The sequence below is a fragment of the Cebus imitator genome, unplaced genomic scaffold, assembly GCF_001604975.1.
Source record: "Cebus imitator isolate Cc_AM_T3 unplaced genomic scaffold, Cebus_imitator-1.0 Scaffold456, whole genome shotgun sequence".
NCBI lineage: Eukaryota > Metazoa > Chordata > Mammalia > Primates > Cebidae > Cebus > Cebus imitator.
In genome coordinates, this window is record NW_016107771.1 from 753553 (window position 1) to 771031 (window position 17479).

Here is a 17479-nt window from a genome sequence, read left to right on the forward strand (position 1 = left end):
AAAAAAAAAAAAAAAAAAAATTAAGTTGAAATGGTTTTAAAAGTACAGAAAGCATAAACTGTAAAAGCCTACTGAGGCTGGGTGCAGTGGCTCATGCATATAACCCCAGCACTTTTGGAGGTCAAAATGGGAGGACCACTTGAAATCATGAGTTCAAAATCTGCCTAAGCAACAAAGTGAGACCTCGTTTCTACAAAAATAATTTTTAAAAAAATAGAGCCTATTGATAATGTTTAGAAATTTGTGCCTCCCAATCTCATGTAAAAATATAATCCCAATGTTGAAGGTGGAACCCTAGCAAAAGGTGTTTGGGTAATGAGGGCAGATCCCTCATGAATGTCTTGGTGCTGTTCTAGTGTGTTTCTTGCTATTATTAGTTCATGTGAGATCTGATTGTTAAAAAGAGCCTAGCATCTTGCTCCCTTCTCTCACCACGTGACACTCCTGCTCCTCATTCCCACTCCTGCATGAGTAAAAGCTTCCTGAGCCTAAAGATGTTGGCGGTATGCTTGCAGAGCCTGCAGAACTGTGAAGCAAATAAAACCTCTTTTCTTTCCTTTTTCTGAGACGGTGTCTCACTCTGTTGCCCAAGCTGGATGAAGTATAGTGGTGTGATCTTGGCTCACTGCAACCTCCGCCTCCTGGGTTCAAGCGATTCTTCTGCCTTAGCCTCCTGAGTAGCTGGGACTACAGGCACATGCCACCACGCCTGGCTAATTTCTGTATTTTTAGTAGAGAGAGGGTTTCACCATATAGGCCAGGCTGGTCTCATTCTCCTGACCTCGTGATCTGCCCACCTCTGCCTCCCAAAGTGCTGGGATTACAGGTGTGAGCTATCACACCCAGCGACCTCTTTTCTTTATATTAATAATCTACCCAGTTTCAGGTATTCCTTTATAGCAACACCAAACAGACTCATAGCACTGTATTTCTTGCCTTTCAGTATTTTACTCTCCTGATTTTCCTCTTACCTCTTTGGCAGCACTTTCTGATCACCCTACCAAACCTTTAAATGGTGAAGTTCCTCAGGGCTCTGGCCTAAGACATCATCTTATTTCATGTGAAACACTACACAATCTTATTCATTGTCCAAATTTCCATTACCAGCTAAATTATAAAACAGTGACTCCCAAATTTTATCTATTTGTATCCGTCCTCAGGTTCAAGTGTAAAACTCTATATGCTACATAAACACTTTATTTTGACACAGTCTCGCCCTGCTGCCCAGGTTGGAATACAGTGGCTTGATCTCAGCTCACTGCAACCTCCACCTCCTGGGTTCAAACAACTCTCCTGCCTCATTTTCCCAAGGAGTTGGGATTACAGGTGTGTGCTACCAGCTAACTTGTTCTATTTTTAGCAGAAATGGGGTTTCGTCATGTTGCCCAGGTAGCTCTCAAACTCCTGGCCTCAAGTGATGTACCCACCTCGGCCTTCTAAAGTGCTAGGATTACAGGCGCAAGCCACCACAGCCAGCCTACATAGACACTTTAAATGCTTCACAATATATGACAAAACCTTCTCTTCCTGCTCTTTCCATATATTGGTAATGATATTTTCAATGACACATTGTTCATGCAAGACACCTAGTATACATAATCTTTGACTACTTCATACCTTACTCCCTAACCTCACTTTTAATCCACAACTGTATTTTGCCCTTCCTCTTCCTAAATACTGGTGAGATCTCCCTGTCTCTCTCCATCTCTACTATTACCCTACTTAAAGCCAGCATCACCTTTCATCAGGACCACTTCAGTCACCTCCTAAACACAGGAGACCCCCAGTTATCCATGGAAGAAACAATCTAAGAGCCCCAGTAGGTGTCTGAAACCACAAATGGTGCTGAGCACCTGCTATGTACACATACCTATGAAAAAATTTAATTTATAATTAGGCATAGTAAGAGATTAATAACAATAATAAAACAGAACAAACTGGGTGTAATGGCTCATGCCTATAATCCCAGGACAAATTTGAGAGGCCAAAGCAAGCTGATCACCTGAGGTCAGGAGTTAAAGCCCAGCCTGGCCAACATAGTAAAACCCCATCTCTACTAAAAATACAAAAAAAGTCACTGAACATGCTGGCACACGCCTGCAGTCCCAGCTAAGTAGGAGGCACAAGAATTGCCTGAACCCAGGAGGGTCCAATCACCTCCCTCCTTTAACATATGAATTACAATTAGAGATGAGATTTGGGTGGGGATACACAGTCAAACCCTATCAGTTATGTACAGTAATGTCCTGGGTTTTCACATTCACTCACCACTTATTCACTGACTCACCAGAGCTACTTCTAGTCCTGCAAGCTTCATTCATGGTAAAGCCCTACGAAAGTGCACTGGTGTTCTTTTTTTCCTTAAATCTTTCATACCATTATTTTGACTGTACCTTTTCTATGTTTAGAAACACAAATACTTACCATTATGTTAAGCTGCCTACAGGATTCAGTAATGAAATGTACAAGTTTGAAGCCTAGGAGCAAAAGACTATATACTATATAGCCTAGATATGTAGTAGGCTATACAATCTAGCTTTCAGTATATTCTAGGGTGATTGTGCAATGACAAAATCACCTAATGAGGAATTTCTCAGAACACACCTCCTTCCTCCATTACACATGATTCTACCTTACCATACTCTACTCACCTATTTTCAAAGAGGTTGACCATGGGTAACTAAAACCAAGGAAAACAAAACCAAAGATAATGAGGAATGCCTGTAGTCTCCTAATAGTCACTCTTAACCAACTATCACCAATCTGCAGAATGAACTTTTCACAACAACACAACGAATTACAGAAATGCAAATCCATACATATCACCACCCACTTAAAAACACTTTGACAGGCCGGGCTCAGTGGCTCACACCTGCATTCCCAGCACTTTTGGAGGCCCAGGCAAGGGATCATGAGATCAAGAGATAGAGATCATCCTGGCCAACATGGTGAAACCTGGTCTCTACTAAAAATACAAAAATTAGCTGGTGTGGTGGCACATGCCTGTAATCCCAGCTACTTGGGAGGCTGAGGCAGGAGAATCACATGAAACCCAGAGGCAGAGATTGCAGTGAGATGAGATCCTGCCACTGCACTCCAGCCTGGGTGACAGGGCGTGACTCGGTCTCAAAAAAAAAAAAAAAAAAAAAAAAAAAAAAAAAACTTCAATAGTTTCCCTCGATCATACACCCCTTCTTATCTCCACAACTCTCCTCTTTCCAACATTTCACTTTATGGGCAACACTGCCTTTTTTCTTCTTTCAATTCTATAAATTCTCCAGAGCTCATTCCTACTTCAAAGGCTTTAAACGGGTTGTTTTTACTCTAAATGGAATATTATTCACTATACCCTCCTTTGCAGCTGGATAACTTCTATTTGTCCCTCAGGTTCTTGCTTAACATCACTTCATCAGAGACAGTGTCTCTGAATCTACAGATCAGGTTAGGTGCCATATTATGATTTACCTATGCTTTCCTTCTTGGCAATATAGTACAATTAGCTAACTAATTAAGCAATTAAGTTAACTCCTCTGCTAGATTATAAGCTCCATTTTATGGCTATGGTTACCCCTAACATCAGGCACAGTCTCTAAGCAAAATAACTCGAAAACTACATGATCAAGGGATAGACTAAACAAAATCACAAACATCCCATTGCTGCTATAACCAAAAAAAAAAAAAAAGAAAAAACAGAAAGAAAGAAAAAAATTTAATTTTAAAAAATAGGCTGTGCGAGATGGGCTCATGCCTGTAATCCCAGCACTTTGGGAGGCCAAGGAGAGCAGATCACCTAAGGTCAGAAGTTCAAGACCAGCCTGGCCAACATGGCAAAACCTCGTCTCTACTAGAAATACAAAAATTAAACAGACATGGTGGTGTGCACCTGCAATCCTAGGTACTCAGGAGTCTGAGGCACACTTAAACCCGGGAGGCAGAGGTTGCAGTGAGCTGAGATGGCACTACTGCATTCCAGCCTGGGTGACAGAGCAAGACTCTGTCTTAGGAAAAAAAAAAAAAAAAGTGAACATTCATTTTTATATAATTTCAATGACACACCATAATCCCATTCTTTTGGACAGTGATTAAGCAATGTGAACCAAGAAAAAAATCCAATTTAATTACTTCACTTCTAGACAGCCAAAGAAAATAATATAATATATAGCATTTGTAAATTACCTTTGTGTTATCAGTATATCATTTATATACTTTACCTTCAAGACATGATAAATGTATGTACAACTATATTTTATATAACCATTTATAACTATAAAACTTTATAGAAGTCTGGCTGGCCACAGTGGCTCACACTTGTAATTTCGGCACTTTGGGAGGCCAAGGCAGATGGATCACTTGAAGTTAGGAGTTCAAGACCAGCCTAGGAAACATAAACTCTGTCTCTACCAAAAACACAGAAAATTAGTTGGGTGTGATGGTGCAAGCCTGTAGTCTCAGCTATTCAGGAGGCTGAGGTGGGAGGATCACTTCAGTCCAGGGAGTCAAGACTGCAGTAAGCTGAAGTCACATCAGTGCACTCAAGCAGCCTGGGTGACAGAGTGAGATCTCATCTCAAAATAAAAAGTCTAATGCCATAACAATGATGTAACTAATTCACTACTCACAAAGATTTTAACCAAGTTTAAAAAAAATTCGCTCAACATTAAAAGAAAACACACAAAATAGGCCAGACGCGGTGGCTCACGCCTAACATCCTAACACTTCAGGAGGCCGAGGCAGGCAGATCATGGGGTCAGGAGTTCGAGACAAGGCTGGCCAACATAGTGAAACACGTCTCTAATAAAAATAGAAAAAAAAAAAAAAAAAAAAAAAAAAATTAGCCAGGCATGGCAGTCTACACCTGTAATCCCAGCTACTTGGGAGGCTGAGGCAGAAGAATCACTTGAACACACGAGGCGGCGGTCTCAGTGAGCAGAGATCACACCATTGCACTCCAGCCTGGGTGATAGTGCAAGACTCCACAAAAAAAAAAAAAAAAAAACACACAAAATATATAAATAGGACTGTGGTAAGGATAAGATTATGAATGATTTCTTTGCTCTATGTCAAAATCTATCATTTCCTTTATAATGTGAAGTTTTATAGAAATACATCACTAAATGCTAATAAAATCTCCCCACTAAAGACAAAAATAAGTAGTAGGCCAGTTGTGGTAGCTCTTGGCTATAATCTTAGCAATTGTGGGGGCGCAGAATGGGACGAATCATTTGAGCTCAGGAGTTGGAGACCACCCTAGGCAACAAGGCAAAAGCTATCTCTACTAAAAATAGTGGGATTACAGACATGAGCCACGGGGCTCGGCCAGAAAAAAGTTTTAGAACAGGTATTACAATTAAGTTCTATTCAGTCAATGAAAAAAAAACCTGTAACAAACAAGACAGGATGCTCACCAAAAAAAAAAAAAAAACTGGAAGCTAAGCACAGTAGCACCAGTGTCTATTCTTAAATACTCAGAGGGCTGAGGCAGGGGGATCACTTATGCCTGGGATTTCAAGGCTGCAGTAATATAATTGCACCAGTGTACTCCAGCCTGGGCAAAAGAGCAAGACTCAGTCTCAAATTTAAAAACACACACACACACACACACACACAAAAGAAAGAAAATAGCTTAACAACAAATCTGAGATGACAAAAGAGTCAGTGAACTTGAAGCTACATCGATAGATAGAATCTAATCTGAAAAAGAGCACATAGGCCAAAAAAGGGGCGGCAGGCTGGGTGCTTCAGGATCTCACATATATAACCAAAGGCCTAAAAAAGAAGAGAGAAAGAATATGAGGCAGGAAAGAAAATTTTCAAGAAATGATGGCTGAAAATTTCTTCAATTTGAAAATAGACAAATTTACAGATTCAAGAATCTCAGCAAACTCCAAAAGCCAAATGCCTTGCTAAAAAGCAAACAGAGGGAAAAATCTTGAAGGACCAAAAGAAAATGTCACATTTCACAGAGTGAACAGTGGCTGGATGAATGGCAGATTTCTTATCACAAAATATGGAAGCCAAACGAAAGTAAAATACTTAAACTGCTAAAAGATAAAGCACTGTCAACACAGAATTCTATACAACCACAATTACCTTAAAAAATACAGGTAAAAGACATACTTTCTTTTTTTTTTTTTTGAGACGGAGTTTCGCTCTCGTTACCCAGGCTGGAGTGCAATGACACGATCTCGGTTCACCGCAACCTCCGCCTCCTGGGTTCAGGCAATTCTCCTGCCTCAGCTTCCTGAGCAGCCGGGATTACAGGCACGCGCCACCATGCCCAGCTAATTTTTTGTATTTTTAGTAGAGACGGGGTTTCACCGTGTTGACCAGGATGGTCTTGATCTCTTGACCTCGTGATCCACCCGCCTCAGCCTCCCAAAGTGCTGGGATTACAGGCTTGAGCCACCGCGCCCGGCTAAAAGACATACTTTCAAATAAAAGAAAGCAAACATAATTTATCACCAAAAGATATGCCCTGCAAGAAAGGCTAAAGAAATTCTTCAGAATTAAGAGAAATTATGCTAGAAAATGCAAATCTTTAGAAGACAAAGACGACTACCACAAATGGTAAATATCTGGGTAAACTTAGAAGACTTGTAGCTCTTAAGTTCTTAACATTACATTACTGAAAGTCAAACTTATATTGTTCTTTTTTGCAGCTTATAATATATGTAGATCCAACACACATGACAACAGCATAAATGACAGCAAACAGAGGTGATATAAAAGAATAAGTTACAAGCTTTGTACACTTTACAACTTTTACAACATTAGCCATAAGTGGTAATACTATATAAACAGACTGAAAAGAGTAAAGAAATATATTTAAGTTGCTAGATGAATGTTTAAAAGAAATAAGCTGAAACCCTTCCTGATATTATATACAAAAATTAACTCAACATGATTGCAGATCTAAATGATAGAGCTAAAACTTTAGAAAAAAACAGAAGTGGTAAGTCTTTAAGGACTTGATTGAACAAAAATTTTTAGACACAACACTAAAAGCAGAGGCAACAGAAGAAAAAATACTTAGAGTTTACCAAACCTACAGGCTTTTTTGTTACAAACAAAACCATCATAAAAGTAAAAGGATGGAAGAAATATATTTACAAGTCACATGTCTGATAAGTAGTTTGTAACCAGGATAATGAGCTCTACCACTCAAAACTAAAAAACTATGTAGCCCAGTTAAAAAATTGAACAAAGGGCCGGGCACAGTGGCTCACGCCTGTAATCCCAGCACTTCGGAAGGCCGAGGCAGGTAGATCATGAGGTCAGGAGTTCGAGACCATCCTGGCTAACACAGTGAAACGCTGTTTCTACTAAAAATACAAAAAACTAGCCGGGCGTGATAGTGGGCACCTGCAGTCCCAGCTCTTCGGGCAGCTGACACAGGAGAGTCACTTGAACCTGGGAGGCAGAGGTTGCAGTGAGCCGCAATCACGCCATTGCACTCTAGCCTGGGTGACAGAGCAAGTGAAACTCTGTCTCAAAAAAAAAAAAAAACTTAACAAAAGATCTGACTAGACATTTCTCCTAAGAAAATATATAAATGACCAATAAGCACATGAAAAGATGCTTAACATCATTAATCATTAAGGATTAAAAATCAACACCAGGCCAGGCACAGTGGCTCACGCCTATAATCCCAGCGCTCTGGGAGGCCTAGGTAGGTGGATCACCTGAGGTCAGGGGTTGAGACTAGCCTGGTCATCATGGTGAAACTCCATCTCTACTAAAAATACAAAAATTAGTTGGGCGTGGTGGTAGGCACCTGTAATCCCAGGCGCTCAGGAGGCTAAGGCAAGAGAACGCTTGAACCTGGGAGGCGAAGGTTGTGCTGAGTCAAGATATCACACCACTGCACTCCAGCCTGAACGACAGAGTGAGACTCTGTCTAAAAAATAAATAAATAACTATAACGAAAAAAATAAACAAAAATAAACACCACAATGAGATAATACCTTATGCCCTGTAGGATGGCTAAAATCAAAAACCAAACAATAAAAAATGTTGGCAAAGTGATGGAGAAATTGAAACTTTCATATATTGTTGCTGATAATTTAAAACGGTACAGCCTCTTTTTCAGTTTTTCAAAAGGTTAAACAGAGTTACAGCATGAAACAAAAATCCTACACCTAAGAGAACTGAAAATAAATGCCGGGATTTACAGACAAATGTTCATGATAATAACATTATCTATAATATTGCAAAAGTATATACAACCTAAAAGTCCATCAATTAATGAATGAGTAAAGAAAATGTAGTATAGCCATTCAATGGAATATTATTTGACAATAAAAAGGAACAAAGTTCTAAGAAATGCTACAAAACAAATGCTTGTACATTATGCTAGGAGAAAGAAGCCACTCATAATACACTATACAGTATATGATTCCATTTATATGAAATGTCCTGAATAAGGATAGAGATAGAATGAAGATTAGTGATTGCCAGGAGCTAAGGGAGTAGGGTAATGGAGAATGACTGTTAATGGACCAAAGAGCTTTTTGAGGGGATGTAAGTGTCCTAAAATTGATTGTAGTGATGTACAGACTGTCTCAAAAATAAATAAATAGTGTATTAGCACACATAGAAAAGTAAAACTCAATCACATGGTGTCTGTAAGAAACATACTTTTTTTACTTTTTGAGACAAGAATCTCGACTCTGTCGCCAGGCTGCAGTGCAATGGTGCGATCTTGGCTCACTGTAACCTCTGCCTCCCAGGTTCAAGCGATTCTCCTGCCTCAGCCTCCCAAGTAGCTAAGACTGCAGGCATGTGTCACCATGCCCGGCTAATTTTTGTATTTTCAGTAGAGACGGGTTTCACCACGTTGGCCAGGATGGTCTTGATATCTTGACATCATTATATGCCTGCCTCAGCCTCCCAAAGCACTGGGATTACAGGTATGAGCCTCTGCGCCTGGCCAAGAAACACACTTTAAGTGAAGACACAAACAGCTCAAAAGCAAATAGATAGGCTAGGTGTAGGGTGGCTCACGCATGTAATCCAAGCACTTTGGGAGGCCAAGGCAGGCAGATCATGTGAGGCCAGGGGTTCGAGACTAGCCTGGCCAACATGGCAGAATCCTGTCCCTACTAAAAATACAAAAATTAGCCAAGCATGGTGGCACACACCTGTAGTTCCAACTACTAGGGTGGCTGAAGCAGGAGAATTGCTTAAACTTAGGAGGTGAAGGTTACAGTTAGCCGAGATCACAACACCATACTTCAGCCTTGGTAACAGAGTGAGACTCCATTTAAAAAAAAAAAAAAAAACAAACAACAAAAAAAGATGGTGAGTGGCTACACAGTAAAGAGAGGTAGGGACATTTCACAGTAAGTCAGACAATGAAGAAGTCATAATTGTAAATGTATGCACCTAAAAACAATGCTTCAAAATATATGAAGCAAAAAATTAGCATAAGGCATAGTCAGTGCCCCAAACATAGTAAGATATTTTAGCATCCCTCTTTGTGATTGACACAACCAGACCAAAAAAAAAAAAAAAAAAAAAAAAAAAAAAAAAAAAAAAGGACCAATCAAGACAGATAATCTGAGAAATGTTAAAACCACAATAAACAGTCTTTTCAGGTGAACTGAGTGCATTCACCATGAAAGAAAACATACTGAGCCACAAAGCAGGACACAATGAAATGAAAACAATGGAAATCATACAGATTATGTTTCCTAACCACATTAGAAAAACAGATAGATATAAAATTAATGATCTAGCAGCCAGGAACAGTGGCTCATGTCTGTCATGGCAGCACTTTCAAAGGCCAAGGCAAGAGGATCACCGGAGGTCTCGAATTCGACCAAGACCAGCCTGGCTAACATGGTGAAACCCCAACTCTACTAAAAATATAAAAATTAGCTGGCTGTGGCGGTGAGTGCCTGTAATCCCAGCTACTCAGGAGGCTGAGGCAGAAGAATCACTTGAACCTGGGATGCAGAGGTTGTAGTGAGCCAAGATTGCAGCACTGCACTCCAGCTTGGGCGACGCTGCAAGACTCTGTACATAACGTAACGTAACGTAACGTAACGTAAGTAGGGTTCTACCTAAAGAACCTATAAAAGAGCAAAGTAAACCCAAAGTAGAAAAAAAAANAAAAAAAAAAAAAAAAAGAAAGAAATAGTAAAAAGAGCTGAAGAAAATGAAACAGAAAAGTAACAGAAAATCTGAAGTCAAAGTTGGTCCTATTGTCAGAGGCCTCTGAACCTGAGTGACAGTCACAGAATGAGATAAGAGGTTGGCACAAGATACAAGTCATAAAAACCTTGCTGATAAAACAGTCTGTTATAAAGAAGGGGGCCAAAACCCACCAAAGCTAAGATGGTGACAAAACTGACCTGTGGTAGTCCTCACTGCTCATTATACACTAATTATAATACATTAACATGCTAAGAGACACTCCCACCAGCGCCAAGACAGTTTACAAATGCCATGGTCTTAAAAGGGGAGGAATCCCCAGTTCTGGGAATTGCCCGCCCCCTTCCCAGAAAACTCATGAATAATCCACCCCTTGTTTAGCATACAATCAAGATATCCTCATAAAAATGGGCAACCAGTGGTCCACGGCACTGCTCTGCTTATGGAGTAGTCATTCTTTTATTTATTTATTTTTTTTTGGAGACAGAGTTTTGCTCTGTTGCCAGGCACTAGGCTGGAGTGCAATGGTGTGATCTCGGCTCACTACAACCTCTGTCACCCGGGTTCAAGCAATTCTCCTGCCTGAGCCTCCCGAGTAGCTGGGACTACAGGTAGGTGTGCGCCACCAGACCCAGCTAACTTTTGTATTTTAGTAGAGATGGGGTTTCACCATGTTGGCCAGGATGGTCTCAATCTCTTGACCTTGTGATCTGCCCACCTCAGCCTCCCAAAGTGGTGTCATTACAGGCGTGAGCCACCACGCCCAGCCCCTTTTCTTTCTTAATAAACTTGCTTTTACTTTATGAATTTGCCTCAAATGCTTTCTTGCACAAAATCCAAGAACCCCTCTCTTAGGGTCTGGATTGCCCTTCTCTTGGAGTCTGGATTGGGCCCCCTTTCTGGTAACACTTTGGAAAGACCTACAAAGTTGACAATCTGCAAGCTAAATTACTTTTTTTAAAAACAGGAAGAATACGAATTACTACTATCAAGAATAAAGGGGGAATTACCTCCATGATCCCAAATATATTAAGAGGGCTAAAGATTATTATAATGACTTTATGCTGACAAATTCAAAAGCTTAGGTGAAAAAAATTCTTTGAAAACAAAACTTACCAAGACTGACAAGACAAAACAGAGTATCTGAGGAGCGCTATAAGTTGAATTCATTATCAAAATCCTTCCCCAAAAAAAACTTTACAGACTCAGATTTTTTCATTAATAAATTCATTCAACCACTAAAGAAAAAAGAGCATCAATCTCACACAAACATTTCCAGAAAATAGAGGAGACAGTACTTCCCAAATCACTTCTAAGTTTAGCATGTGTAATACCAATGAATATACCAATACCAGCACCTGACAATAAGCAACAAGATTACACTAAAATCCCTCACATACAAAGACGCAAAAATATTTAATATTAGCAATTTAAATCCAACCATATATAAAAAGAATAGGCCAGCTCCAGTGGCTCACACCTGTAATCCCAGCAGTTTGGGAGGGCAAGGCAGGAGGATCACTTGAGGTCAGGAGATCTCCCAGGCCAACATGGTGAAACCCCATCTCCACAAAACAATTAGCCGGACACAGTGACACTCGCTCATCATCCCAGCTACTCGGGAGGCTGAAGCAGGAAAATCGCTTGAACCTAGAAGGCGGAGGTTGTAGGGAGCAGTGATCACGCCACTGTACCCATCTCCAAAAAAAATTATAAAAAAAGAGTAATACACCAAGACATCAAGAGGCATTTAGTATAACATTTGAAAATAAAACAAACAAACAAAAAAAAATGAAATTTACATTAATATCTTTAAAAATACAGCATCATCTCAATACATACAGAAAAAGCTTTTGAGAAAACTCAATATCCATTCATTACATAAACTCTCAGGAAGCTAGGATTAAACCTTATTTAACCTGTGTATTCTCCGTGGCATGGCATGACAACTCCTCCTGGGGCCTGTGACTATAAGAAACTATCTTTTCAATGGCAGTCATGCTGAGTACTGTTGGCCTTGCCATATCTAAATAATAATAAAACCTATATTTGAAAACAATCTGATAAAGTTCATCAATAAAACCCCTACAACTGACTTATAATTAATGGTATAACACTGAATGCTCTGCTCAAAGAAAGAAAACAAGATTAAGTCCATTCTGTAAAGGATGAGAATAAAAGGAATTACAATTGAAGAAAAAAGAGAAAAAACTGTGTTTTACGACAATCATCTATTAGAAAAATCTAAGTAATCTACCAAAAAAACTAGTAGAATTAATATGACTTAAGTAGGGTTGTAAGAAACAGGTCAACATACAAAAATCAATTCAAACTGATCAATAGATTCAAGGCAATTACAATCATGATCCCATCAGCCGTTTATAGAGAAGACAGAAAAGACATTACTAAAATTCATATGGAAACATGAAAGACAGAATATTCAGAACTTTGAAAAAGAAGAAAAAGGTTTTAGGACTTGCAATTCTGACTTCAAGACAATATAAAGTTACAAAATAATCAAAATTTTGTACAGGGCTAGACAAATAGATCTGTGGAGTAGAATAAAGATTTCTGAAAGAGATCCCACTGATATAGCCATGTGATGTTCCACCAAAGCAATCCAGTGAGGAAAGGAGATTCTTTTCAACAAACGGGAAAACAACTGGATAGCCATATGCAAAAAAATCAAATCTGGCCTGGCACAGTGGCTTACACCTATAATCCCAGCACTTTGGGAGGCCAAGGCAGGTGGATCACACTATCAGGAAATCAAGACCAGCCTGGCCAACAAGGTGAAACCCCATCCCTACTAAAAATACAAAAATCAGTCAGACGTGGTGGCACGTGTCTACAGTCCCAGCTACTCAGGAGCCTGAGACAGGAGAATTGCTGGAACCCGGGAGGTGGAGGCTGCAATGAGCCAAGAGCGCACCACTGCACTCCAGCCTAGGCAACAGAGCAAGATTCCGTGTCCAAAAAAAAAAATTCAAACCTACAAAAATAATTTCAGATGCATTACAGACCTAAATATAAATTAGCAAAACCAAAGCCTTTTAGAGGAATTAAAGGAAATTACCTTCATGACTTCGAGGTTAGGCAAAAGTGTCTTAGCTCACAGTAAGCAATAACTACAAAAGAAAACACTGATAAATTAAACTTATCAGATATAAGTATTTCTGCTCATCAAAAAGTACAGTTAAAATAAATAGGTAACCACATAGACTTGGGGAAAGTATTTACAAAACATTTATCTAACAAAGGATCAGTATTTAGGACATATAAACACCTTCTGCAACTCGAATAGATGAAAAACAGAAAAAAAAGAACAATAAAGGCTAAATGAACAAACTCGTCACAAAACACACAAATGGTCAACATACAAGTGCTCAATATCATCAGTTGAAATGTAATGTAAATTAAATATAATTTAATTTACATGACTAGTTTGTTCATTTTCCATGAAAATGTAAATTAAAATCACAATGATACCACTTGTGGTCAAGATGGAGTGAATAAAGGGGACCAGATTTAGCCTCCTTGTATGAAATAATAAAAACCTAATAAAATGAATGAAACAACAGCACTGAAGATACTACACAAGTAACAAAAGACAGTGATCCCTGGAAGACAACAAACAAACGGGCCACACATGTGCCCAGCTTACTGCCTTGAGAGAGTTTCCAGGTCGTGGAACAGGGAGGAGAAACCCAGGCAGAACCTGTGGTCTCCCCAAGTTGAGGAAACGGAGTTGGAAGTCCAAGGAGGCCAAGGTGCCTAGAGCTCACAAGGGAGACCAGCACTGAGTAGAGAGCTGGAGAGAGAGAAAGAAATGAAGAGATCTACAAAGGCTCACCCTAGAACTTTTGGTTGAATGACAAATCAGCACTTGCAATGTAAAGGAGCTATCCAAGGGCAAGGTGAGAAATCACCAAAAGAATCGGAGGTAATAGCATCCAGAATTTACAAAAGGATGTGAATAGCACCTACACCCAAAAGTCCGAAAGGAAATGATGTGATATAATTTATATCACACTGGAGATATCACACCAGAGTACTAAGAAAGGAAAGACTTCAGAAGGAGGAAAAAACTAACTCTAAACACAGCCCTGGTCCAATCAAAGAAAACATAAAGACCCAACAGAAAGAAGCTGTTTTCCAGCAACTTAATAATGCCACAGAACAAAGTCCACAAATATTTTTCAAAGGCAAACAAAACTAGAGAAAGTGGGGAACAAGGTAAAATTCACAATGGCTAAAATGTCAATCAATATTTATAAGACTTACATAGAAGCAGGAAATTATATCCCATTATGATACAAAAAAAGAAACCAATTTTGAAATGAAACATAAAACAGAATTAGTAGACAAGTCCTTTAAAACAATTATGACCACGATATTTCATATGATCAGAAAGCTAAAAGAAACATATTAAGTAAAAACATATTTTTAAAATTTGAACTTCTAAAGATGAAAATTACAAAGACTAAGATGAAAAATATACTTTATAAGATTTACAACACATGAAACCAAAATTACTAATCTAAATGAAACACAGGAAAAAAAAAAACACACACACACACAAAAAAGTATTATCTTCAGATAGCTTCATGCGGCCAAACATATTTGTAACTAAATCCACAAAACAGGAGATAAAAGAAACGATGGGGTAGGTATAGGTGGCTCACGCCTGTAATCCCAGCACTTTGGGAGGCCAAGGCAGGCGAATAACCTGCGGGCAGGAATGAAAGTCCAGTTTGGCCAACATGGTGAAACCCTGTCTCTACTAAAAGTACAAGAAATTAGCCAGAAGTGGTGGCGCACACCTGTAATCCCAGCTAGGCTGAGGCAGAATTGCTTGAACCCAAGAGGTGGGTGTTGCAATGAGCCAAGATCATGCCACTGCACTCCAGCCTAGGTGACAGAGCGAGATTCTGCCTCAAAAAAAAAAAAAAATTAGCTGGGTGTGGTGGCATATGGCCTGTAGTCCCAGCTACGGGGGAGGCTGAGGTGTGAGGATCACTTGTGCCCAGGAGGTGGAGGCTCAATGAGCTATGACTGTGCACACTACGGCACTCCAGCCTAGGTGACAGAGCGACATCATGTACCAAAAAAAAAGGAATGATAATAATAGGACCAGTAGACAGAAAATCGGTAAGGATATAGAAGCTTGAATAACACCATTAACTAAACTAACCTAATTAACTTTATAGAACGCTCTAGCAAACTAGCAGACTACAAGTTCTGTTCAAGTGCATTTGGAACATTCACCAAGATACACTATATTCAGGCCAAAAAAACAACTCTTGTAAATTTAAAAGGTTTCAAGTCTTACCATAAATTTTTTCTTACTAATGTGATATTAATTTAGAAGTCAGTGACAGAAAAAAAATAAAAATCAACAGACAATCCCAATATTTGTAATCAAAACATACTTTTAAAATAACCAATAAGGGCCAGGCTCGGTGGCTCACGCCTGTAATCCCAGCACTTCGGGAGGCCAAGGAGGATGAATCACGAGGTCAAGAGTTCAAGACCAGCCTGGCCAACATGGTGAAACGCTGTCTCTACTAAACATACAAAAATTGGCCGGGCATGGTGGCTCAAGCCTGTAATCCCAGCACTTTGGGAGGCTGAGACGGGCGGATCATGAGGTCAAGAGATCGAAACCATCCTGGCCAACATGGTGAAATCTCGTCTCTACTAAAAATACAAAAATTAGCTGGGCATGGTGGTGGGTGCCTGTAATCCCAGCTACTCAGGAGGCTGAGGCAGGAGAATCGCTTGAACCCAGGAGGCAGAGGTTGCAGTGAGCCAAGATTGTGCCACTGCACTCCAGCCTGGCGCCTGGCGACAAAGTGAGACTCTGTCTCAAAAAGAAGAAAAAAAAAAAAAAAAACAAAACAAATTAGCCAGGCATGGTGGCAGGCACCTGTAATCCCAGCTACTTGGGAGGCTGAGGCACAGAAATGCTTAAACCAGGAAGGTGGAGTTTACAGTGAGACGAGATCACACCAGGCACTCCAGCCTGAGTGAGAGTGAGACTCCATCTCAAAAAAATGAAATATAAAAATAACCAGTGGTTAAAAAAAGAGAAAAACTCTCAAGTATTTTTAAGGCAGTTAAAGCAGTAATTAAAAGAGAAATTTATACAATTAAATGACTATATTAGAAAAGAAACAAATCAGTGACTTCATGTTGTTCCTTAAGAAACTAAAAGAGCAAAAGAAAGATCAGAGCAGAAGTCAATGAAACAGCAAAGAGCAAAACAGGGCATACTCAATGACATCAAAGGTTAGACTTACACTTCTGGGAGAATGGAATGGACATAATTTTCCCTATTCCTCCTACTAAATATAAATTTAAAATGTAAACATTATAAATAAAACAAATATTCTCTGAAAGGTAGACAGAAAGCAAATTAGCTAAGAATCACAGGACACAGGCACAATATGGCAGTAAATTCCCTGGGTATTATTCTTTTTGCCAAATATATCCTACTCCTGGAATGGAAGAAGTGAGCAAGTCAGGAACACTGATGGGCACATACCAAAAGAGCCCCAACAAAAGCCTTCTCTCTCCAGACCAAATTACCAGTAAAGCGGTATGTTAACTAGAAAGAAAACTTTGAAGAGTGACTGCTCTACTCCAGCATAACACCACAGAACAACTATCCCCACCCATACCAGCAATGATCACATGGGAAACCTAGAAATCCACCCTCATAAGACTATAATGAAAAGAGTCCAAGATTCCCACCAGGTAGTGTCAGAACAAGTTAAGTAGGGAACTGGAACTTTCCTTTCAGCTGGCTACTTAATGAGTACCCACTCCCCACTGTGTCAGTGGAGAAAAGAGGGTAGGCCTGGACTTCCACCACCATCTGCCAATAATAAGGCATCCCTCCCTGTCCCTACTAGAGTGGTGGCAGAGAAGACCTAGTAAAGAGACTTTCACCTACACAAAGTAACAAATGAGGCCACATCCACCATGGAGATCAGGAAGGGAGCCACAACTCCCAACTCTGCACAGAAGTAAAGGACAGTTTCCCTCAAATGTTAACAGAGACAGGATAGAGAAACTGAACTTCATTCCCCTACCTGGCTTAACAAGATGGCACACACACGTTCCCTATGTTAGACAAGTGTAAGAGAACACTACTTAAAACAGCTGTTTGAGTAAGATGTATAGTCTCATGACAATACAAAAATGCCCAGGTTTGAATCAAAACTCATTTGTGATACCAAAAAGATACCAGGAATCGGGGAGATTTCAAATCGAATTTAAAAAGGTAATAAACAGATACAAACATCACGATGTCTTAATT

General features: G+C 39.6%; 1 protein-coding gene across 16 annotated transcripts in view; it reads right to left on the reverse strand.

The window, feature by feature from the left end:
- The window catches only part of MLLT10 (MLLT10 histone lysine methyltransferase DOT1L cofactor), a 238787-nt gene that overhangs the window by 167678 nt on the left and 53630 nt on the right, over nucleotides 1-17479 (reverse strand). The window contains exon 1 of one of the 16 annotated variants that reach the window (XM_037732575.1): nucleotides 13232-13252. The exons of the other annotated variants lie outside the window; for them this stretch is intronic. Within the exon in view, the coding sequence (XP_037588503.1) occupies nucleotides 13232-13237 (6 nt within the window). The 5' untranslated portion in view covers nucleotides 13238-13252. Of the gene's footprint in view, nucleotides 1-13231; nucleotides 13253-17479 lie in introns of those variants that run through there. 16 annotated transcript variants of the gene reach the window in all.